This window comes from Tympanuchus pallidicinctus, unplaced genomic scaffold (assembly GCF_026119805.1).
Source record: "Tympanuchus pallidicinctus isolate F22 unplaced genomic scaffold, pur_lepc_1.0 scaffold26, whole genome shotgun sequence".
In the NCBI taxonomy this organism is placed as follows: Eukaryota; Metazoa; Chordata; class Aves; order Galliformes; family Phasianidae; genus Tympanuchus; species Tympanuchus pallidicinctus.
This window is the reverse complement of record NW_026294743.1, coordinates 10,189,824-10,214,364: the sequence shown is the minus strand read 5'-3', so window position 1 is coordinate 10,214,364 and position 24,541 is coordinate 10,189,824. Positions and strand designations below refer to the sequence as shown.

At 41.0% G+C, this 24,541-nt stretch overlaps 1 protein-coding gene and 1 long non-coding RNA gene across 4 annotated transcripts in view; one reads left to right on the top strand and one right to left on the bottom strand.

Annotated features, from left to right (window-relative positions):
• The first annotated feature begins 145 nt into the window (after nt 1-145).
• On the top strand, nt 146-12,346 carry NPY5R (neuropeptide Y receptor Y5). Of its 2 annotated transcripts, XM_052690315.1 has the most exons (4): nt 146-257; nt 810-926; nt 4,798-4,899; nt 10,721-12,346. In XM_052690315.1, exon 4 carries the CDS (start codon nt 10,730-10,732, stop codon nt 12,059-12,061), a length of 1,332 nt encoding a protein of 443 aa, XP_052546275.1. In that variant the 5' UTR covers nt 146-257; nt 810-926; nt 4,798-4,899; nt 10,721-10,729; the 3' UTR covers nt 12,062-12,346. The 2 variants fall into 2 exon arrangements, with proteins under 2 accessions (XP_052546275.1, XP_052546274.1); XM_052690314.1 differs by lacking the exons at nt 146-257; nt 810-926; nt 4,798-4,899 and adding an exon at nt 5,949-6,286.
• The window catches only part of LOC128084355 (uncharacterized), a 24,607-nt gene continuing 8,986 nt past the window's right edge, over nt 8,921-24,541 (bottom strand). The window contains exons 1-9 of one of the 2 annotated variants that reach the window (XR_008208490.1): nt 23,052-23,180; nt 20,726-20,831; nt 18,910-19,057; nt 18,665-18,832; nt 14,750-14,958; nt 14,463-14,598; nt 13,157-13,297; nt 12,736-12,823; nt 8,921-9,294 (exon numbers count right to left, since the gene is read on the bottom strand). This is a non-coding gene — a long non-coding RNA (uncharacterized LOC128084355). Of the gene's footprint in view, nt 9,295-12,735; nt 12,824-13,156; nt 13,298-14,462; nt 14,959-18,664; nt 18,833-18,909; nt 19,058-20,725; nt 20,832-23,051; nt 23,181-24,541 lie in introns of those variants that run through there. The other variant, XR_008208489.1, reaches the window with a different exon arrangement.

The following is a 24,541-nucleotide window of genomic DNA, read 5'->3' as shown; positions in this document are numbered from 1 at the left end:
AAAGAGGAGGGGAAGAGAGAAGAGCTCCGGGAGAGTTTTGCATCGCTCTCAGGCAGCTCCGGCGCTTTGTTTGCAAGTTATTGCCACCGTGTGGCCAGTCAAGCCGGAAGAAAAGCTCTGATGGAAAGAGAAGTGGAGCAGCAGTTAGCAAGTTCGGCATTGGATCTTTGAACCAGCACAACCTCTAGCTGCCGGCAAGCTGATTTTTTCATGCAGCCGATATGAGTTGCCCTGCAGACTACTAGCGGCTATAGCAGGTTAGTGCGCTGCTTACTGAACAGCTTCCATGAAAAAAAAGAAAAGAAAACCGAACATTTTATTTTCCATTATTTTTATGGTTCTGAAACATCTCGCTCTCTCGTGCACAGAAAGCACTGCTGCTGCTAGACCTACTTTAATAGCCCCCAAAAAATATGTATTAAAAAAAAACAAACGGTGGGTTTAGAAGCCAGCACAGAGGTTCAAGAAAAGTTACCTGGATCAATTCAGGTATGAATGCCCCCTCAAACAGGCTGCACTGTGATCTCGGAATTTGTAGAAAGCAAAAGTGCCCTGACTCCTTCAAGGCTCCAGATTAATTTTTCAAGAGAAAGGACTTGTTGAAGTTACAATATCCCATTTTGTATATCAGGGATATACAATATCCCATTTACAGGACAACTCTGTTACGGTGAGGATAGGTCTCAGGAGAGTAACTGTATTATTACCAAAACGAAAAAACAGCTGCACGTAATAAATGGTTGTAATATGTTTTGCAGACTAAGTCTTGTGGGAATGCTACAGAATTTGTGTGTATCTTGTATTTCCAGAAGCTCAGCTCAGCTGCATCTATCCTGCAGCCCTCCTGTGAGGAAGGAAAGTGTGGCCAAACCTCCAGGTTGCTCCAAACCTGGGCTCTATTGACAGTGACCCCCAGCAACCAAGAGGTAAGTGCAGGCTGTATGTTAAGCCTCTTGAGGATTGCAGACACATGTTGGTTAATTCCTGTGCACCACGTCTGTCTGAGCACAGCGATGTTGGATACAGGCAGACAACGCAAAGATATAAGCTGGTGCTGAGCATCCCATAGTGTATTTCTGCCTGAGTCAGTAGCATTTTCTCCATTACCTGGAGAGCTGAAGACACTCATTGGTATGGGTGGTGGACCTTACAATGTAATATGGTTATCAACTGTGAGAGATTGAAGATGGATCCTGGGTGTCACTCAGTGACCTGAGCTCACAGTGAGGGGATCGGGCGTTCGTGGAGTTGTTTGCAGTGCAGATGGATGCTTCAAGCAGAGCAGTGGAACAATGGAAAGGGCTGTGTGAGTCACTGAATCTTTCAGACATATATGCTATATATATATGTGCCACAACAAGGTTTTACTGCAAAGCTCCTGCTCTGCCATACTTGCCCTCTGCTCTGTGCTCACCTCAGATGACTGAATCTGTTGGAGCTACACCAACCTTCACCAAAGCGTTTCCTATAAAAGTGAGAATTAAAACACACTTATAAACAATCACTCTAACAAACAGATGTGTTGTTTTTCAAAGGTTTTCCATTACAGCTATACAAAATGCACGCTGTGCAGTAAGTGCCACATAGCACCAGGGAAGTTGTGAAGGAAGCTCAGATTTTAGCACTTTAGGCTGGATGTCAGGGGGAAGTTCTTTACTATGAGAGTGGTGAGGTGCTGGAACAGCTGCCCAGAGAGGCTGTGATGCCCCGTCCATCCCTGGAGGTGTTCAAGGCCAGGTTGGATGGGGCCCTGGGCAGCCTGGGCTGGTATTAAATGGGGAGATTGGTGGCTCTGCATGTGGCAGGGGGTTGGAGATTCATCACCCTTGAGGTCCCTTCCGGCCATTCTGTGATTCTGAGTTCTTGGCTCAACTTGGTGCATGCCCAGTCCCAGCACCAAGTTGAGCATTTCCAACTGGAGCACCAAGCATGCAAAAACACCAAGTAATTTCTCAGCAAGCCTTGTTGTGTTGCTAGCTGTTGCCAGGACAAAAGAATAGCAGAATAGCCATGGTGTAAGAGATTATCCTCCTCCCTGGAGTGTGTTATTTCAGTGCATCACAGACAATGCAGGCTGGAAGACTGTGTTTGAATGAAGACAGGAGGTAGTGAAAAGAGAATAAATACAATAGAAAGAATGCAAGAATCTTAACTGAGCAAATAGAACAGCATGAGTAAAAGAATAGAGCATTTCTTTGAAGCAATACATTGAGAGGGAAACAAGAGGTGTTGAAGAAACACCTGGGAAAATATGCCAGGAAATCAACTCATTAAGATACTCTTCCTGCAGCTCCCAAAAAATGTAAAAGAAAATAGATCATAAAATGAGGATGACACTTTCACTACAGTGTATTGTCATGTGCTCAGCCAGCACCATCTCTCCCTAAAACTTGAAATCCACAGAGTAAAAGAACGCCTTGAGATTTGCTTGAGGTTCCTGCTGCGCATAAAACAAACTGAAGTCACCACTATTTTGGATGGAAACAAAGGAGTTTTGTTTCTTTGATTTTACTTCTACTTTTATTGTTTATTTTTATTGTTCTCATTTTCTTCTAATGAACTGTGGCATCATTGAAAGGCTTTCATTTCACATTAGGGAACTCATTCTCCTTGGGGGCAACAGTCTGTCATCAGTAGAATAAATAGATGTTTTGCCATTGAGTGCAAATTCTCCGTTTGGCTAAGAGCATGTTTATCCTGCAATGACTGCAACTGACACCAAACATAACAACACTTCATTTGACTGCTAATGTCACTAACACAAAGAAGCTGCATGAATAATTACGTGGTTAATCTGGTCTGAGTGTCTTGCTGCTCCAGTTCTGCTTTGGGTGATGAAGTCAAGCCAACCAGTGTGAAGCTGCCCCGATTAAATGCAACGTTGCTTAAAGACCGATTGAAATGTAACTTAAATTATGGCTACCTGGCTAAAATTCTAAGTCATATTTTCTGCTGTAGCCCCTTGAAGTCATGTATGAGCGTCCAGCTGGCTTCAAACAGAGCAGAAATAGGCTCTGTGCTTCAGCATGCTCAACAGACAGTGGTATAGCACCAGCCAGTAAAAGTGATGGGTAACAAAATCGTTCACCTTCAGAAGTGTTCTATTACCTACCCAACAGATGTCTGTCTCCTTGCAGACACCTCAACTGGTACATTTTCATTAGTCCACGCCTCACTGCCTTCACACCCAACTGCTTTACACGAGATAAGAACCCGTGGAAGGGACTGGCCAAAAATATATCCATAGAATAAAAACGTAACTGGTATTTTTTAAAAGTATTTCCACATGAGTATGGTGAATATTGAAAAGGGGGGCATGTGGATATAAGGGAGAAGATTTTTTTAGGATCAGGGTGGTGACAAAAAGGCAGTGTCACAGGTTGCCCAGAGAGGTGCTGGGTACCCTGTCTTTCCAAGGTCAGGCTGGATAGGGCCCTGAGCACCTGATGGAGCTGCAGGTGTCCCTGTTGATTGCAGGGGAGTTGGAGTAGAGGACCTGTAAGGGTCCCTTTTGACTCTGTGGTTCTATGAATAGCTGGGTGGATGCATGGGGAAAGTTCCACCCAATAAGAATGCTTTATAGGTACCTAACAAAAATGCCTCAAACTCTGTAGTAGTTACGTCCTACCATTTTAGGCTCTCTTGCTGATGGATGGGTGCTCTGCTGGCATCAGACATTAACACATTATTATCACATTAACACTGGACTTTGGCTCAAAGCCAGTTTTGATTCAGGGCAGCCAATTGCACACTGCAGAATTTCAAAGTTAGGTGGCTTTGGACTTGATTTTTCGATGGCATTCATCGGTTCTCATTGACTTCAGTCGGAGCTTTGCGTCTTCATGTCTTTAACAGCTAACATTTAGAAGCTACATTTTCAAAGATATTAGGATGACTCTCAAAAGTACATTTCCCTCAGGATTATGAGAGAAGAAGCACGCCAACATCAATCTGTATTCCATATAATGGCAGACTTCTGTCCTGTATTTGCTGTTGTACCCTTCTGACTCACAAATCTCCCACTGACACGCTGGTTTCTTTGCCAGCTCCTCCATCATCATCATCTCTGACTTTGTCAAGGACTCCTCCATGGTTTCAACAACCCTACAGAGGCTAATTTCTAGGGAACTTATACCATCATCTGTTGCCAGTCTGACACATCTCTAATGTCAGCACCTTTCCTACCTCTACATCACCTATTTTATTATTCAGTACTATTACTGGCAATTCTGAGGTTCACAACCACTAAAAAGGAGAAAAAAAAATGCTAATGGCTTGAATAATAATTGCCTCTGACATACACAAGTGTCACCAATTAACTGTCCAAATACAGCTGAGAGAAATCTGGTGTTGTTTACAGGCCTGAGGTTTAAAAAAAAAAAAAAGGAGGAAAAAAAAAGAAAAAGAAAAAGCCCACATCTTCAGTGCATCGCTGGTTGATGAACTCTTCTGAAATAACCCAACAAAAGGAATAAGATATTTTGTTCTTAGGAGTAGCCACTTGTCTAACTGACTGCTTTTACCAGGAAGCATGTAATTTCTGGTGATTGCTTGGGAAACCTTAGGAAGTGACCGCATACCTTAGAAGTGGTCAGCACAGAGGAAAGGTTTTTTTTAACCTCACAAAGTAACAATGGTATCCTATGTAAATCACAACTATGGGATGCAAATTCTCATTTGTGGGCTCTGCCAGCAAATGCAGGTTGGTTTCTTTGTCTTTGAAAGGCAGCACCAGTTTGCTATAGCCAAAAGTTTTCATGGAAAGGTTCAGTGCCTCAAAAGCTTCTCTCTTTCCAGGAAGGAGCTTCCATGTCAAGCAGGGTCAGCAGTCTGGAGAACTGCCCTGGAACGGGAGCACCCTGTTAAACAGATGTTCTGGGAGATGGTCTTAAACAGCAGGTCAGAACAAGGTTGGGTTTCTGTATCTAGTGTGAAAACTTTCCAAGCACCAGTGTTAAGTAAGAAGACGGTCAAAAATGTTAGGAACTGCTGCCCGGCCCTAAAAATGATTAATTTAGTTCTCCTTTATGACTAACAGGAGAGCTGTCTTAAAATGATGAGCTGGATTGGCACTCACTTCCACTTGGCAGCTCCCCGTGCTCCACTTGCACATGCAGTGATTCACCAGCAGTGGGTGGTGAATAAGGCAGGAGCGGATGAAAAGAATACGGGACGCGATCTTCCTTGCCATACGGAGCCCATCCCATGAAGAGTGAAGCTGATTGTTCCCTTAGCCCTCACCTTAAAACGCGTGCTTTAAAAACCCAATTAAATAAGGAATCTAGCTGGACTTTCAGGATGGTGAAGCTATTTTACGAGTCGGTTGATCCAGCTGGCACGCCTTTGTGTAGAGCACTTTTTCACCGGCTAATTATACTGACAGCTTCTCTGCAATACCCTGTTAATATCAACTGTCTAAGGAGTGCCTCTGCAAATGGAAAAGTCATTACATTCCCGTGTCACATTCTGCCACCTGTGCTCCCAAAGACCCACACGTCACTCTGTTCTCCAGTAGCCCTGTAATTGGGCTGTGATCAATGCGAAGATAGCAGCTGGTGCAAGCGACGGAATTGCTCTTCATCTGTTGGGCTGTGACATACCCAACCATTTTTAGACTGTAAAATATCATTCACTCAAAAGAAAAAGAAAAAAAAAGAGGAAAAGCGTCCTGCCTTCCCACTGATGGCCCAGAACAAATTAAAACCACCCTTTAGATATTTGCGTCTGGGCAAACTGAGTTACTCACCTCCGAGTGGAAAGCTGATGGGGGAATCCATCACCTCCCACCCGTTCTAAAATAACGGTGGATAAATGCCACCAAAGCTGAGCTCCAGCCAAGGGGAGGGGAGCAGCAAGGTGTTCAGGGCAGCCCCCAGAGATGGCCCAGCTTCGGGCAGGCCCACAACAAGACAGCGTTGGGGTGGGGGGCAAGGAGGAAGGAAAAAAAAGAAAAAAAAGTGCACGCATCCCTTCGATACTATCGAGCCTTGGGTTTGTTTACAGTCTCACTGTATTTCCATGGAAACTCTAATTGTCATAGCATGCAATAGGGCAATAACAGGCTCCGGCCCCGCACGGAACGCTCTCCCGAAATGCACCCGCGCCGCAGCCGCAGCCTCAACGCCGGCACAGCGGCCCGAGCCGTCGCTCCCGCAGTCCCCGCAGTCCCCCCTTAAGATGCTCTGCCGCGCAGAGCGGCTCGGACGGAGCGTGGCGAGGAGCTCAGCCCCGGGGCTATGAGCTTCGCCGGAGCCCGAGGCGCGGGGCGGCTTCCCCGCGGCTGCAGGTGAGCGCGGCATCGGCGCGGAGCGCGGAACGGCCGCGGAGTTTTGCGCGGGGAATTTCGCCCCTTGTCCCGTCCCAGGATGAGGGTTGCCAGGAAAGGCATCGTTGCCAGGCGGGCTGGAGAGGGATGTGGGAATGGTAAAGCAGAGCCCGTCCCGCCCGCTGCTGCTCCGTTCTGCGGCAGCGCGTTGCAAGTTTTCTGATCTGCCCGTGCTTCCTTGGAGCTGCGGAAATAATCTCGTTAGATGGGGTTGGTTTGTTTTGGGAAGCCATGTTCTCTTTTTCCAGACCAGCGCTGCAATCTTTGCTTAAGTTGGGCGTATAAAGAGGCATAGCATGGCACCACAACCCGTTTTTTGGACTGGTGAGGTGATGTCAGTCTTTAGAACTCTGCTGGCTCCCCGACCAGCTTGTGCTGAGCAGCTGCAGTCACTCTTCAGCCTTTGTTGTGAACATGAGTTCACCGGTTTCGATTTGGGGTTTTCAATTCAGTCTGTGCTGAGATGAGGGCATCATCTCTCAGGTCAGTGATTCCCTTAAGCTCCGGTGGCCAGGTGAGCACAGCCTGTCTCGTTCAACCTTGTGTAAGTCAAGAATAAGACTGACTTTGTTTTGCTACACATTCCTGTATGACAGGGGCCGTGTATCACAGGGACGTTTTGTATTTTGCTTTCTCCTTGTACATTTTTGTTTTCAAGGTTGAGAAAGGACTTCCAAGCTTATAAATTGTTCTCAGCAATGGAGATGAATAGTCCTGTGCAGGCACTCTGAACAGGACTGAACAGACTGTACTGACACCAGCCAGTACAATACGATGGGTAGTAATATTGTGGGACACAAGATGTTGTCTGTAAACAAGTCTTGATATAAACAACACACAGTGTTGAAGGAAGATCTTCTGAAAGGCCAATTTGCCTTCAGGGGAGTAAGATTGCCTGCCTAACTTTCATGTTCTTGAAAATCTCCCCTTAAGCATGTAAAATAAAACCAGGGATAGCTTGTGAATTCATTCTGCTGAATGGTGGCTTATGGGGTTTGTATTTTAAACAGCAGCTTTAAGTGGAATAAGGAGACGAATTGGAAGATTTAAAATATCAAACTAGTACATTTTAGGTTATCTGGTATCTTAATTCAGCATACTTCCAGTTTTGTCAAGAATTACCTTAGAAACATGATTAGCAGCTGAGCTAAAACCATACTACAGGATATTGAAGTGAAGGCAGAAATGCACAGAATCCGCCAACAGTCTTTTAATTAAATTTTTAAGAAGTAAATTTTCATTTAATAAACATGTTCCAGCCTAACAACACAGACAAAGTTTTGCTCCTTGACCCTAGCCTTAGCTTTATGCCCATTGAAGATAGGAGATTAAATAACTTTCCACACGCTGACAAAACCTGTCAATGACAGTTTCACCAAAAATTCTAGAAAGGGAATTGCAGTTTTGGCACATGGATCAACAAAACTTTCACACATATGTAACTGTCCTTGGAAGCCTATTATTTTAAATTAACTTACTATTTTAACTAAATATCAGTGTGCACTGTCTCTATTCAGTATGACTTCTGGACAGGTATGACTCCATGAGAGTTTAATCATTACTGAAAACACCTGTAGATACTATAAAAGCAGTCAATCTCCAGGTTTTATAGAGAAAAGAAACATGTGCAGCTCCTTTCTGCTTTTTTTCTGCCTCATACCAGTTAAAATAGAAGAAAATACAGAATGGACTTTCTTGGCTAAGAGTTACATATGTAAGCAAGCAAAATAAATGGAAAGCTTCTTCCTTCAAAGTCTTCATCAACTCAATAGCATTTTAAAAATGTGTGTTTTCTTTAAATATCAATTTGCTGCTGGATTTCTTCCCTCTTTCCTGTTAGTCTTCCTATTCTCAGGAAATGACTGTGTGGTTAGTAAGCAAGATTTGGACAGGTCTAGCTCTTGACTAAAGGTTCATTTCCCTTTCTCAGATAACTCCTGCTTCGTTTTGTATCTGCAAGCGGTCAAAGACATGTTCAGCTCATGATGTTCTCTTCATTTGTGCAAGATATAAACTGGAAAAGGAAGGCAAAAGGAAGGCAAGCAAAAAGAAAATTATCTAGAATTACACCAATGGCTTTTTCATTATTAACTCCTCAGCTGGAAGGGTTTTTCCTACACGCTTCTCAGCCAACGTGAATGCTTCTGTACGAAGATAATGGGTTGTTCACCCTGAAAATGTTAGTCAGGTAGTATTTCATATGGAAATGCAATGTACAGTTGAAATGGCTTTCACGAATCCATAAAGAGTCTGCAGGTTACAGCTGCATGTACACTCCTAAATCAGCAAAAACATCAGTCATCATCCAAAGCCATGCATCTTCCATGCTGAATACAAGATATGTGACACAAGATATGTAATTCTGTAGGGCTGAGGTAGGGCTATGTATTTTATCAAAGGTACAGACATGCTCGAGTTTACTGCTTAAGTTTGCTCACGTTTAGAGAGTTGAAAGAAATTTCAGGTGGTTGTGCAAGTCCCTGTTGTCTGCGGATCGGATCATATTGTTTTCAGAGGACTGCTGGCATAGCAGAGACTCAGGGAAAAAAGAAGTAAAAAGCTACGTAATTTTTTAGCTAATAGTTCTAAAAGGAGAATGCTACCAAACTGAAAACTGCTGGTAATATCAGTATCAAAATAGAGAGATGTTGGGTCACTTACAGAACCTTTGGTCTGCTTCCTTTAAAGATGGTTGAGGGAAGGGTAGTTTCAGGTAGTGTTAAATGAGTTGTTCTCAAAAAGCACTTCAGCTCAACATTGTGAGAAGTTGGCAAGGCTTAGTTCTCACGCAGCAGCGAAGCCATAAAAACTTGCCATATCTTCCCCATATTTTTTAAGTATTTCTCATCTCACCTGAGATTACAGGTACAGGAGTTACATCCCAAAGCACTGTCAAGGAATGTTCTGAGGGCGTTGAAAGGTTGGTTTCCCCAGTGGCTACAACTGGTGGTGTAAAGGAAGGAGCACAGCTGCAAAGAGGAAATCAATAATGTTACTGTGCTTTGAAGACAGCATGATACAGTCCACTGGGAAAGGCTGCATTCCCAAGGAGACCTACCTTCTTTTGGTTGCCATATTTAGCCCTTTCCTCAAAAGGAAAAAAGAAAAAAAAAAAAAGCCATTTCCTAAAAATGCGTATTTTGGTTTTGTTTTGATCTTTTGTCTTAAGATTTCTAAACATTAAGTTTAGAACTTGAGCTGGCGCTTAGGGGGTTTTATACTTCAAACCTTCTACATAAGCAGGTTTTTAAGTTAAAGTGAATTTGACTGTTTTCCCTCTAACATGAAGACGAATCACATCAAGATTGTGTATATAACTTTGTGCTGAGCTAGGATTCAGTGTTGGATGCTTTGTGATTGGCTGGGATTTGCACGGAGTACAAACCGTGCCCCCAGTTTCAAGTAAAATTACTTTGTTGGGTGATTTGGACACAGTTTTCCCTTCTGCACTAGTGCTAGATAAAATATGTTCAATACTTTGTAGAGGATGGCAGGTAGATGCACCATATTAGGAACCCCATCTTGGGGTGCTGACAGTAGATCTCCTTAGAAACTGATCATCTTTGAAAGCTCTTACCTACTTTGTGTCAATTTTCTACTAGCAAGGGAAGAAATACTACTGCAGTTGCTAACGTGTGTCAAAACTTCATACGTTTTCAGGTGCTCTCATTATAGTTTGCTGTCATGTAATGACTAGGCACATGCCCAGATGGTACTTGCAATTTCCTTGCTCATATCAATGAGCTGTTATTCACATGAGTAATCTCACTGACTGTAAATGGAGTGCTTCTGTAGCTGACTGTTCTTCACAAAAAGCCTGGCAGTATGGTCTATAGCAAAGCACAGCTAAAAACCAACTTCATAATGCCAGTTGTAATTGTCTAATCATAGAATGGTTTGGGTTGGAAGGGCCCTTTAAGATCATCTAATTCCAACCCCAGCAACAGGCAGGGACGCCTCCCACTACACCAGGTTGCTCACAGCCTCATCCAGCCTGGCCTTGAATGCTTCCAGGGAGGGGGCATCCACAACCTCACTGGGCAACCTGTTGCAGTGTCTCCCCACCCTCACAGTAAAGAATTTCTTCCTAATATCTAGTCTATATCTACCCTCTTCCAATTTAAAGCCGTTTCCCTTCATTCTGTGTCACTATCTGTCCCTCCCCAGGACTTTGATGTGAGCAGATCTAGGTGCACTGAATGCCATATGATAAAACCCACCAAAGGAATTTGCATTAACCCGAAGTTATGCCATTGCCTTACAGCGTAATAACACCTCTATTAATTCACTTGCATTAAGGTGATACAGAGTAAAATTACATTTCTGTACAGTCTACTGTACATCAGCATCATATTTCCTTCAGTTGCTAATCAATGCCTTTCTTGTTCTAAGCAGGACTATAAAATGGATTTAGGACTCAAAGACCATGCCAACAGGACACCTACCAAGAACACTTCTGCTACTGCAAAGAATTTTTCTGCCTGGGAGGACTACAAGAGCAGTGTCGATGACATACAGTACTTTCTTATTGGGCTGTACACACTTATAAGTCTGGCTGGCTTTGTGGGAAACCTGCTTGTACTAACAGCTCTAACAAAACGCAAGCAGAAGACAATAATAAACATTCTCATCGGTAACCTGGCCTTTTCTGACATCTTAGTGGTGCTGTTTTGTTCTCCTTTCACGCTGACGTCTGTCCTGCTTGACCGGTGGATGTTTGGCACTGTTATGTGCCACATAATGCCCTTCCTGCAATGTACATCCGTTCTGGTTTCAACTTTAATGCTAATATCTATTGCTGCAGTCCGATACCGTATGATAAAATATCCCCTCTCCAGCAACTTAACGGCAAAGCACGGCTATTTCTTAATAGTTATCATTTGGGCCGTTGGCTGTGCCATTTGCTCCCCTCTTCCAGTTTTCCACAGAATTGTGGACCTCCACAAAAGCCTCAATTTAGAGGCACTGGAGAACAGGCTCTTGTGTATTGAGTCATGGCCTTCTGACTCATACAGAATTGCCTTTACCATATCCTTACTGCTCATGCAGTACATACTGCCACTGGTATGCTTAACTGCAAGTCACACCAGTGTCTGCAGGAGTGTAGGTTCCCGGCTGTCCAGCAAAGAGGGCAAGTTCCAAGAAAAAGAGATGATAAACCTCACCCTTCACCCATCCAAGAGCACGGGCACTGAGGCACAGCCCTCCAGCCACACCAGCTGGAGCTGTGCCCTGGTCCGAAAGCACCACAGAAGGTACAGCAAAAAGACATCAACTGTGATGCCAGCTATTTTAAGGCAGCATCAGGATGCTGACTTCAGAGACCTCCCAGAAACATCTGGCACAGAAAAAAGCCAGCTTTCTTCCGCTAGTAAATTCATCCCAGGGGTACCAATCTGTTTTGAGATGAAACCAGAGGAAAATACAGAGATCCAGGACATGATTACGGTATCCCAATCCATCATCAGAATTAAAACAAGGTCCAGGCGAGTGTTTTGCAGACTGACAGTGCTAATCCTAGTTTTTGGTTTTAGTTGGATGCCTCTTCACCTCTTCCACATTGTGACGGATTTTAATGCCACTCTCATTTCTAACAGACATTTTAAATTAGTGTACTGCGTATGTCATCTACTTGGCATGATGTCCTGCTGCTTGAATCCCATCCTCTATGGGTTCCTTAACAACAGCATAAAAGCTGATCTAATGTCCCTTATTCCATGTTGCCAAATACTTTAATTTTATGAGCCTCAAGATAAAATAATTTGGCTTTCGTGCATACTAATGCATATAGCTGTATGAACTGTATTAAGCTTAATTAGTCTGATTTGGTTGTGATTAGTGGCATCTCATGTGAGTGGGTAGTTCTAAGGTTGCACGTGCATTGGCCAGACTGTATGAGTGTATTATGATAATGTTCTTCTATCTGTTGCACATAGGAAATCATGCCCAGTGTACAAAACCAGAGTACAAATTCCATTACCTGAAATACTGCCAGTCTGTACTTCTGAAATATACAAAATATGAGTCATAAATGTGAGAATACCTAGACTTATCAGTATTAACAATCATACATCTAATTATAATAAAATACGTATCTTTTACTAAGTTACTTGTTGAGACTACTTCAGTGCCAACTTTGACTGTTTCCTAAATTAATAGAAAGTCTGTTTCTGGATGGGATTAGAAAAATATTTTTCCCTTGCTCTTCAACTCATCGTTTTCAATACATTTACACCACCTTTTGCTGCTTCTTCCCAGGTTGCCCTATTCCCTGAAATGAGTTTGGGGGCAGTCGTTATTGAGATTGTTTCTGTCTCATCCTGTTTACCCAATGCAACACATCTCTGATTACCTTACCTTAGAGTTTTCACTCTGGCTTGTCATTTTATGGAATTTTCAGCCATACTTACATATAGCTATGCCTTTGTGTTTGCACTGATGGCTCCCATGAACATGCAGCACGTTTCTGATCAGCGTGAGACTTCATGATCTAAGAAACTGATAGTGGAAAGAAAAAGAAAATGGGAAGAGAGCAGGATTTTTTTTTTCTTTTCTTTTGCCAGAAAGCAAAATCTTGATGCATTTCATCATAGATGACCCTTTTGCTTTAGGTCAACAGCTTTAAGATACACCTGCCCAGGTGCACAGACCTACACATGCTACCAGCCCCAACTTCATCATCTCCTTTTTAACCAGACAGGTCTTTTTTCTCCCACACTTAAATCACATGCATCTTCCCTAGATCACAATACATTGAATAGCATAAATGGAAAAAAATTATCTATATATACACATATATTTCCCATGGGTTACTCTAATTTCATAACCCACCTCTGCCCTCAGGGTTCAATAAGTGTACAGTCTGAACACTGAGTTTTCAGTCAAACTTCTCCAAGGGTCTAGCTGGTGATTCTTCCTTTTTCTCCATTTGAATTCCCAATCTGATAGTCTCTTTAATAAAGCTTTTCCAGTCTGAAAAACGAAGTTATTGTTTTTGTAAATGAGTGGATGGGAAGGCTCGTGATTTTTTATTTTTGGTTGTTTTTTTGCCTTGGGATACTTCTTTTCCATATAGTCGTTAAAAATGGAAGCAGCCAGGCTTCCATGTGTTTGAAGGAACACTCAAATTATTCTAATGTTACAGTTTTGAGACCTTTGAGGCTCAGGCTGTCACCGGGTGAGGAGATTATTACATACTAGTCAGTAATATCGTTGTTACTGTCATTAAGGTATTTCCCTGAAGTCTAGTCCCCTGTAACCCATCGTCCTTTGTTTTCACTAGTGGTACACTTACATAGTTTCTGCCTGGACACTGACTATTGCATTTTGCAGATTATTATCTCCTAACAACCTACAGTACGTCATAGAGTACAAAGAGTGCAGGATATTCAAACAATACATTCCAAGTAGCTTTTAAAGAGTTTAAAATTGTTTAATTTGGAAATACTTAGGGTTACTCTTGCTAGATAAGCTTAAGTAAAAAAAAAAAAACCAACAAAACTAGATCCTCACTGAGAACACTAGGATGCAGTCTTATAAAAGTTACAGCAAATTATGCCCAACTTACATCCACACATTCTCTTGCCACTGTGATGTGTCATTTAACCTTACTTTACCATGTAGTGTAGCCAAATTGCGTAAGAGTTGCATCATTTCATCTTCTACTACTTACTCCAGGTTTCTTATAATGTATTTTTTATTTTTACTGTTATCTTCCTTCCTATTTGCAAATTGTAGTTAATTTCTTCATTTCTTTATATACTTTCAGAATTTCAACCATTTTTTTCCTGCTACATTTAGGACTGTTTCTATAATGTAAAGTTTTATTCAGCGATGACTTTTTTCAAATTAAATTCTACTCATTTTAACTGTGTGTGACACACAGAAATGTTTGCATAAGTCCTTTGGGTAAGTTTCAGAAGCTCACAAAGATTACTCTGTGTGCCAGTGATTTTATGAGAGCCCTGCCCATTTGCCTGGATGGAGTTAATATCTGTGCCCCCACTATTTATACTGATCAAAACATGAAATTGTAATTTGGCAGTAGGAAATTAAATGAAGACAACTACTGACCTTCTTTATTCCTGTGACGTCTAAAAATTTGTTTACAATCAGTGGTGGGAGAATGTGTGTTTACCTTTTATTTGCAGAACAATCATACTCATTAGAGTTTGACGTCTCCAAAATGTCAGCATCTTTCCTCAGACATGTTTGATAAAAATAAAATGTTTTCCCTACCTTCCATCTTCTTTAAGCAGCCAGTACACCTCGGACTCAGTGTCAGCAAAGAATACGTAGGAAGAAGATAGTAGAAGGAACAAATTCAGTCAGGCATTTCCCAAAAGAGGGAGAGAGGAAAAAATGAAGCATATTTAACACTTCTCCTGCCTGGGAAAAAAATCAAAGCACAAGGATCCTCCCTACACCATGCTTGTTGAGTGGTCCTAATCCAGTTGGAGCTGAAGCAAGCGCTCCGAAGCGTTCCATGTACAAGTGACTGGCAGCATGATGCTCTCTCCTATGTGCACACCTAACAATCTTGGGAAGATGCATCTGACCACAGTGTCCAGTGGCATTTTCATGAGAATGGTATCATTATTCTATGTAGGTAGGCAGGTACATACACAAATATGCTAGAAAACAAGGCACATAAAGATCAATCTTCAAAGAGCACATTAAATCCCCAGTCCTTAGGCCAGTTAAACTGCTACTGAACAATTTCTACTGTAAGGAAAAGTCTAAATAATGAAGATGATAGAAGTTTTGTTTTGTTAGCATCTGCTGAATGGAATCAGACAATGCTAGATGCCAGTTCCACTGGAGTTCAAATAATAAGGGAACATAGTCATACGGGGTTCTTCCCTTCTAATAAAAGAAGGGAGGGAAGAATCCTCTCAGCTGATAATTATATATGATGTATGTTAAAACTCTTCTGGTTTGACTCACACGAGGAAAATACATGTTTGGTTTTTGTAGTTGTGTAAAATATTACCACAGACAAAGCTGACAGTTGGAAATGTCAAAGCTTACCCCTTGTTAATGGCTGGCCCTTGTCCCTCTTCTTTCTGCAGTGAAGGACACAGGAGCCTATTAGGATGTGCCACCTCAGATGGGTCACTCCCAAGCCAGCCAAGCCAGAGGATCCCAGCACACCAAAAACTCAGTGTAGGTTGACACTACAGTATATTTATACAGGGGAAGAGATTGGAGCCAAGGTGGTCCTCCTGAGCATTTCAACAGCAGTGGCTGAGATAGAGGTATATATCCCATACATCTGCATCAGCTGCAGTCCTATTGGGCAGTGCCTTGATCAGGCAGCAAGGAGCACCAGCTCTGAGCAGGGCAGTGACCACTGAGAAGCAGACAGTGGAGAAACAGCACTCCACTGAAGAAACAGAGAGGAAAATCATATTGCCACTGTATTCCATGGTGGTTGCAGCCTTTGTAAGCATGTCACCCTGCTCCTGGAGCCTGGAAGCTCATAATATGATGCTTCCTTTCTAGCAGTGTGAACTCCTGAGGGATGAAAAATAAATCACTAACCTGAAGGTGTGGGAGAACTAAGAAGAGGAGCACAGGAAGGAAAAAAAGTCTCCACTACCAGTCATGCTGAGACAGGCACTGGCTCTCCTTATGAGAAATAGTATGGGTGGCATGGAAACTTCCCTCTGTACTGATGCTTGTGATAATTAATGTTACCAAAATATTATTAATAGATCACACAGCCCTTCTGTAATCCCTGGGGTTCCATCATCAATCACTGTACTTCTGGAAGAAAAAAAGTCATTTTTTCCACAGCAGTTCCAGTATCTATCTTTGCAGCATAAAAAATAAACAGCCATAAACATCATAGCCTGCAGAAAAGCATCCTTCATAAATACGGTTGGACCCTGGAACTTATCCTTTGAATTTGATGAAAACCAAACTATGCCTATGCAATTTATTATGAAAAGTCCTAGCAATAAAATATACTGATAGTTCTGGAAGTAAGAAAAAAAAAAATAAGGAAGCCCAAGAACAGCCTTAATGCATTGTTCTGGTGCAAGACAAACCTCTTCTTTTTCTGCCCTCACGGGCTGAAGTAATTATATAAAATCATGATACTCATGGAAGTCATTTATCAAGGTTATTAGGTAAAGCTGGGGGCAGTTTTTGAGCATGACATATTGTGTGTAATCTCTAAGATCAGATGTTTCTTTTACTTAATATCTTCTGTATGCTTTTGAATGAGAAACAAACAAACCTTACTTTCTAAGGCTTGCTGCATGTGCTACCTAATGGAGAATCCTGAAATGGATTGGTTTTGATGCTAGTGTAATTGGTTAAGGGTTGCCATTCCGATGAAGGCAGACAGAGCTGCTGTTTTTGTTCATGTTCAATTAAAGTGATTTTTGATAGGAAGAGAAATGAAAGTCAGAAACAGAAAGAAAAAAAAAAAAAAACATAAAAAAACCACCATATTCTGCCATACTGTGCCAGTGACAAAGGAATACAGCCTAAACAGACCCTTCTGAAGTGTCTGCCCCTGACAACACCACTGAACACTGTTACTCCCACGTATGACCAGGAAGCTTATTGCAAGTTGTGAAATGTCAGGAAGTGAAAAAGGATAAATGAATATGTGTACAGATGCCCGTACCACTCTCAAACTGGTTCTCTAAAGCAAGCATTACCTTTCCAACCATTCAATAAGTTTTGCCCTGTGACATGGCCATTAAGATGATCTCTGTCATACTGTGGTATGAAGTTATCTAAATTGGCAAGTTTAGCACAGCACCTTAAAACTCTGCAATTTCAGAAAAAATAGTGACATCTGCTATACTCCAAAGGTTACCATGACCTGCTGGTCTCCTCAACAAACTTTGCCTCGTTTTATAGTAAAAATACAGTATGTTCTTGGATGAAATACCCATTGATTTTGACACATACTTTGTCAAAAACATTATTTCCCCAGAAAGACTACTACTAGTGACAGGAAGATGTAGTCACAGTCTTTTCCAAAAGCTGTGCATCAGTGGTACAACTAGCATCGCTGTTGTAAATACTGTATAAGATACTTTTGTTCATCTTAGTTGGTTTTGAAAAGAAATATTCAAAAATCTTTGAAATTTAGTGCTTTTTTTTTTTTCATTACAAACTAGTATTAGGAAATACAAGGAAAGATAACACTGTCACAATTCAAATTTAGTTCTTTTCAATAAATACAAACGCTTCTTTGTGCCCTTGTCAAATTCTTATGATGGTTCATTTAATAATAAGGCTTAAGAGCACTCCTCTGGGAAATTAGCAGAATAGTAATTTGACTTTCAAGACTGAAGTACACTGACTCTGCTCTTATGTCCAGTTAATCAAATGTTTGCTTTATATTAGCAGGAGAAGGATCACATCTATATTGCTCGAATGCCACAGTAGTCTGACAGTTTTAGCAGGAAACGCTTATTCCTGTCCCTGTGAACAAAGCAGGGTATAAAAGGATTTTTGAGGCTACTTGTAGTACAAAATTTCTTCAGAGGAGTAACTTGGCACTGGTCAGTTTCACAGGTATTCATTTCTTCATACTTGGTAGGAACCAGAAAGACACAAACTCCAAAACAGATCATTAATAGTAAAACTGCTTATAAAACTGCTCATGGGTTCTGTTTTGTGTTGTTGTTTTGTTTTTTTTTAGGGAGGTGGAAGGGGGGGAAGCTCAGGTGGGGTATAACAACAAAAACAGCTAAGCAAGGAGATAACATCCCTGCAAGAAGTGCCCCTTCATAATTAATGTCCAGATTTACTTAGGTTGAGAGAGATGATAGTCTTACTCTTTTAACTGCTAGCCATTCTCTTGGCTTTACGAGGACCTCCACCAAATTAGGGTTCATTTAGTATTCACAAGGATATTGGCCTCTTGGCCTGGGGGTTAAAGAGCCGCACAAGAGATCTGCATGCAGTCTAGATCTTCACTTTCTGCTGATTTTTTTCTTTTTGTGGTGTTAGCACAACTGTGAGAAGTGCAAGCTGTTCACTGCAAGAAAATTAAATTCATTTTTATGTAACAACTGGGACTCGACACAGGCAAAACAATTAGCTTCTTTAAGGCTCTGTCAGTTCCAGAAAGCATCCTACAAAGGTAATTATTTGAAGCCTTGATGATGCATTCCCTCAGTTAATATCCTGGAGTATCCAAGCACATTTCAGATAACGTAGCCTCCTCTGGTCCTCACTGCACATCATGATGAGTGAAGTTCAGGGTTTTACTCCTATGGCAGAACTGATTTGCAAATACGCTGTACTGGCAATCATTTCTCAAGGTCATTTGGTGAGTAAAGCTCATTCAGAGTACAGTTGATCTCTTACCTGCTCTGTAGGAGTCCACTCTTCAGAAAAACTGCTCCAAGGCCATTAATGTCACGTTAGGTCCCGCCAGCTCTCTGGGCAATAACACATCCCCTCCTTGCACACTGTCATGCCTGCCATCAGCAGTGGTCCTCAAGTGCTGTTCCTTTCACAAAAGAGACGAGATGGCTGAAAAAGCAATGAAATTATGAACTCCCCAGTGCTTATTTTCCCTCTTCTGAAATAGCCTAAAACTGGAGACATACCAGAAAGCCGTAGGAGACATTTATAATGGACTTCTTGGAGCAGAAATGAGGAATCACATTTCAAAGATGAAATGAAGAAATCTGTCAGTGCAGGACAAGCTGATTAACTTAATGCATCCAGAGTTCTATGGCCTTAATAATAATAAGTCTAAAAAAAAAAAAAAAGTAATGTAATGTTGGTTATCTGCTTTGCCAATTTTCTTCTAATAACTTACATCCATTTCAACTCAATGATGGGGAAGTCTGCTGTATCCTTTGACCCGAGGACAATTTACTACATTAGAATACAGATTCGAGACCAAACTACTCTGGCTCTGCAGGTATTCCCTTTATTTCTTGTTGGCTCATTACATGACAAAGTAGGTCTGGGCCTGATAAAAGATTTTGTTGAATTACTACCTCAAAAATAATTAATGAGAGTAACACTACAAAGAAAAGGTAGCACATCTATCAAAATGAGAAGTTGAATAGAACAAGCTACCTCTAGCAAGCTATGGGAATGCTTCAGTGTATTTAATTGACACTTTTCCAAATATCTGAAAAGTAAAGGCTTATTTTCCACAGCCTGGCAGGTCCTAGTGCTGAAATAGAACTTCTGATTTGTCCCTTTAATTTTAACAGTTTATAAAAGTTTATTATGGAAGTCTATGAATAAAATTATTATCAAAGTTCATTACAAATATGACTGTACTAAGAACTTTTTCACCAAGAGCACCATGAAAGAAGAGAGAAGAAAAAGCTTATGTTTCAAGATCAGTATATATTAATAGTGGATTTCCTTCTGTTATTGACTGTATGCATTGTAATAAGCTGATTTCTTCATTAAAGAACTTCACGCGGTAATGCTCACAGTGAACTTCAAGCAGAACAAAACCTGCAATTTACAACAATAAACAATAACTAAAAGGTAGAGTTCATTTAATTATCATTAGAAACTCAAATAACCTCGCTAAAATGAATTCAGCATCTACTACACAATTTGTGCAACAGCATTCATAAGAAAGTTCTACTGCATTTGTTTCTAAGAAATAAGATGTGCAATCAGAATCATAGAATGGTTTGGATTGGAAGGGCTCTTTAAGATGACTTAGCCCCAATCCCCTGCTATAGGCAGGGACACCTCCCTCCAGACCAGGTTGCTCACAGCTCCATCCAGCCTGGCCTTGAAAGCTTCCAGGGAGGGGGCATCAACAACCTCACTGGGCAACCTGTTGCAGTGTCTCCTCCCCTTCACATTAAATATTTTCTTCCTAATATCTAGTCTAAATCTACCCTTTTCCAGTTTAAAGCCATTTCCCCTCATCCTGTTGCTATGTGCCCTAATAAAAAGTCCCTCCCTATCTATCCTGTAGGCCTCCTTCAAGTACTAGAAGGAGTGGAGTTGGCTGATTCTTTGTATCCCAGTATAAATTTATCTTCCTGATACAAGAGGCAGCAATAAAAATACATGAACAGTATACAAAAGATCCTGTTTCCTCTATTAACCATACATTTCTATTTTCCTGTATTTCCTTAATAATGACTAAATCAAGTTAAGCACCCCAAAACAAATGAACTTCATAAGTCTCTGGAATTTCCTTGGCAAAAACAAGCATTGTACTGTTGACCTGCCTGTCTACAAGTCACTCAGTCTACAAAGATGATTTCTGCCACACCGTTCAAATGCTGTTTGGCAATATTTGACAGCCTTACAAAGGAAGAAACGGAGCCAAGTCGCAACAGCTACCTCAGCATCCTTCATTTTCACGTTTCAGTAAAATCCAGAGCGATTTTCCGAAGTTTGAAGTTACCGTAGCACAGCACATCAGGACATTACCTGATTTCGTGCAGATGCTGCAGGAAGGCTCCCCAGCCCTACCTCCCCCTCTCCAGGCATTGGCTGCACTGACAGCAGCAAGCTGTGGGGGACCTCTGCTGGATGCCTGCCGTAAAAAAGGGTTGCGTTCGGACCTTTTAATGTTTTATATGAGTGTGTGTATATATATATATATATATACAGTGGAGATTTGGCAGGGTTGTGTCACTTTAAAAGGGGTTATACAAGTTGGTTATTCTTAATCAGTCAAGGTTATGAAAAACATAATAGTGAAAGTGCCCATCCAGTCCTTTAAATGAACGGCATGCTTTCGTCTACAATTGCTTGTATCATTCTGCTCATCTTTATTTAAATAGAGCAGAACAGAAGATGCTCAAAGAATCAGATGAACTCCAGCTGGTACATTCCTAGCAAAAAGACATGTTGGTGAAATTCATAAGGAACTTTAACAAGAAGGTAATAGAAGCCCCTATTAATCCTTTGAATGACAATTAAGAAATGGGCTCTCATAAACCAAAATTGAACCACAGATTGTAGAAGGATATTATTAACACAGTACATAGCCAATCTGTAACTTTGTTGTCAAAGGTACTGCGGAAGTTTAAATCAAGTTTATATGATTAATGACAGCATATCTGGTACAAAACAACCTATCTACGTCTGCTGAGATAAAAGCTTAGCACTGACAATATATCCTCAATAGGTAAACATCAGATATTTGAAGTCTGCTGTCCAGTAATTCTCTTCTAGGAAGAGTTAGGCACTACTATCCTATATACTGTTATCCCATGTCCTAATACTAATTGTGGCCCAGCTGCCCAGCCTGCTATCTCATTCTTTCACCTCTGTGTCAGCTTGCAAATGGCAGTGCTGCCTCTCTCTTACACAGCTACTCATACTAACCTTCAGTATAATAATCTACTTTATTTTAGAGTTGTAGACTTCCAAAGCCATAAAGGACTTTTGCCAAATTGTGAAGTTGCTTAAAACTTGCAGATGCGTTCATGAAAATTGCATCCCTAAGGGAAAGAATCTGCTCATAGCATTCACTGAAATGTTGCTTTTAAAGTATATGTTCTCGCCATGTTGTTAGGCAGCACTTCTAAAGTTCTGCTGTTGTAACAATAAATTGCATTAGCTAGTGATGACTGGGTTATTATTTGAACTGGCAGATGAACTGAATGAACAATTTTACAATGAAAGCAGTAAATACCCATCAAGCATAAAACTGTTCTTCAGGACGTTAGACTTTTACAAAAGGAAACCAATTCTTCTGACTGAAATTGTCGCATTTAGGAGCAGAATTTCTCTGAAGAGTCTGAGAAGGAAATCACTAGCCTGACAAATAGTATTTTTCACTCTGAAATTTAAACAGCAGGGGAAAGGAGCAAAACCAGTACATTACTGGGCAATTATAAAGCCTGCATAAAATTGTGTGAAGCATAATGGAAGTGGAAATAATTTGACATTTTCTTTCTCTTTGCCCTATAACCTTTATGCTGATTTTCCTATCAGCAGGAACTACTGACAAGTTATCCTCATAGGACTCACAGACAAAACAAAAGCTGAAGAACTTTCTTCCTGTTCCACCTCCCACACCAAAGGAACAAACAAACAAACATGAAACACTTGTCTTTCAAGCCAAGCAATAGCCTGGACTTTAAAAAGGCTCTGCATCCATCTCCTGCAGTCAGGCTGCCTGCTGGGAGAGAAGGCTCCACTCTGCTTCCTAAGAACTCCTCACGTCTATCATCTAGGAAACACGAGTGTACATAAACTTCCTCCTGTAAAAATCTGGCAATCACTACGACCTGTGAGCAAAACACAGAGAAGGCCTCTCTGAATGGTTTTGATGGGGTGCTGTGACTCTATGAAGAGAACTATTACAGAAAAACCACCAAATCCACAAGCCATTCTGTATGCGTGTGCTCAACAAGCACTAACAACCTCTATGCTCAATCATCTGCCTTCTGTATTGATTAGTTATGGGACAAACACAGTTACCATAATTATGCCCTATTTACCATTGAGGGAGCCCACAGCTCCTTCTAAGTAAGTTTTGTCTGCAAACTTAGAATGCAATCAGTTCCCACATCTAGATAATTTGTAAAAATACTGAAGAGAACTCGGCCCCTAAAGTGTATCTAAAAGTGCAGCGAGATGCCAGGAATACATTTTTTATTACATGTTAGCTTGAATGATCAAAAGGGAGAGCTTCTCTCCATAGACAGGATCTGCTCTGTGCAACATGCCAGAAAAATATCCATCCAGGTGTTCCCATGCAAAGTGCCCAGCACCTGAATGGATATAAAAATGTATTCATCACCTCTATTCAACTCCTTCTTCTACCTCTTCCCAGCAGCTACCTTACGAAGCCGTTCATTGCAGTTAGCCTGCAGAAAGAAGTCCAACAACAGCAACAAATTGCTGAGACGAACTGGAAAGCTGAAAAGGAAAGGAGATTAACTTCTAAATGCATGCAGCCAGGCATAACACTGAAGCATAAGTAAGCAAAGGAAGGTTCTTTTGAACTCACTCCAACTCTGCTCTGTTGTAATTTTTATTTGTTTATTTATTTATTAAGAGCATTAGAGACAAGAATGGCAGGTTAATTTAGCTCTTAGATTCCATGTGGTGCCATGCAATAAAGTTGCATCTCCCTGTTCTGGCACTGTTTCTCTATAAACTAATTGAGACTACAGTACTGCACATGTCTTTTTGATATCCTTCCAATTTCCTCTGGGAAATTAAGGAAAAGTAAATTTAGAAGAAAATCAGAAGGAGACGAACTGCTACCTCTTCTTTCTGCAGCACCAAACTCACTGTCTGACTAATTTATCTGTTTTCCTTTTCTGCTTGTAAAAATGAAATTGTTTCCAAAAGGATCTAGAGGAGGAATATCTGCCTGTTTAACAGACAGGAAGACAGAGATAGACAAAGTGGCTGGCTTTACCTATCAGGAAAAAGATAAGTGACAAAATCAAATTAATCGATGTGCATCTATATTTGCCCACCTAGTTCATTACAACACTGAGTAACTGATGCAAACTGAGTAAGTTGTGTACTTGGACCAAAGTAGGCACAGAACTTAGTGTTGCGAAGCTTCTAGTTCTGGTTGATAACACAGAAATGAGAAATAAAATTAAAAAAAACAATATTTGTACAGTTGATATGTTACATGATACATGTTAGGTGTGGGAGACACTCAGACAAACAAGTTCCTTTCAGGTAGATCACACAGTGAGTTCTTCTCTTATTCTGGAGCTCTGAGTCTTATTCTGAATACAGCATTAACTGGCTTATGTGAATACTTACCCTAAGGATCCCATGTCTGATCTAATCTCAGGAAAACCAAAAAAAAACCTGGTGTCCAACATAACAAACTTTAAGGTTTCTGAAGGACAAGAGAAGAGCTAAATGGTTACACAACTCAACCACTGATCCGTGGCCACTCCAAAACAGGTATGTGGTTTGCACACACAAGACAACACCATGCTGAATTTTAAGGCTGACAAACTCAAGCTTCAAGTGACATTGTGCTACAGCTTGAACTTGGGCAATTTTGAGGCACAATAGTTCAACTTAGATTTTTATGGAAGTCAGGGTTACATTTGTTTGCAATGCTGGGAAAATATGCTACCATTTTATTATGTAATAAAGCTGATAAAAATGTAAGTAAAGTATGCAATTCTGTGGTTTTCAGCACTCTTGATGGATTAGGAACCACGTACACAACGTGTTTTCAATTAAATGCTTTCTGAAACTAAATTACCAAGTTCAGTTTAGTTCACACACTTCTCTTCAAACATAAAACAA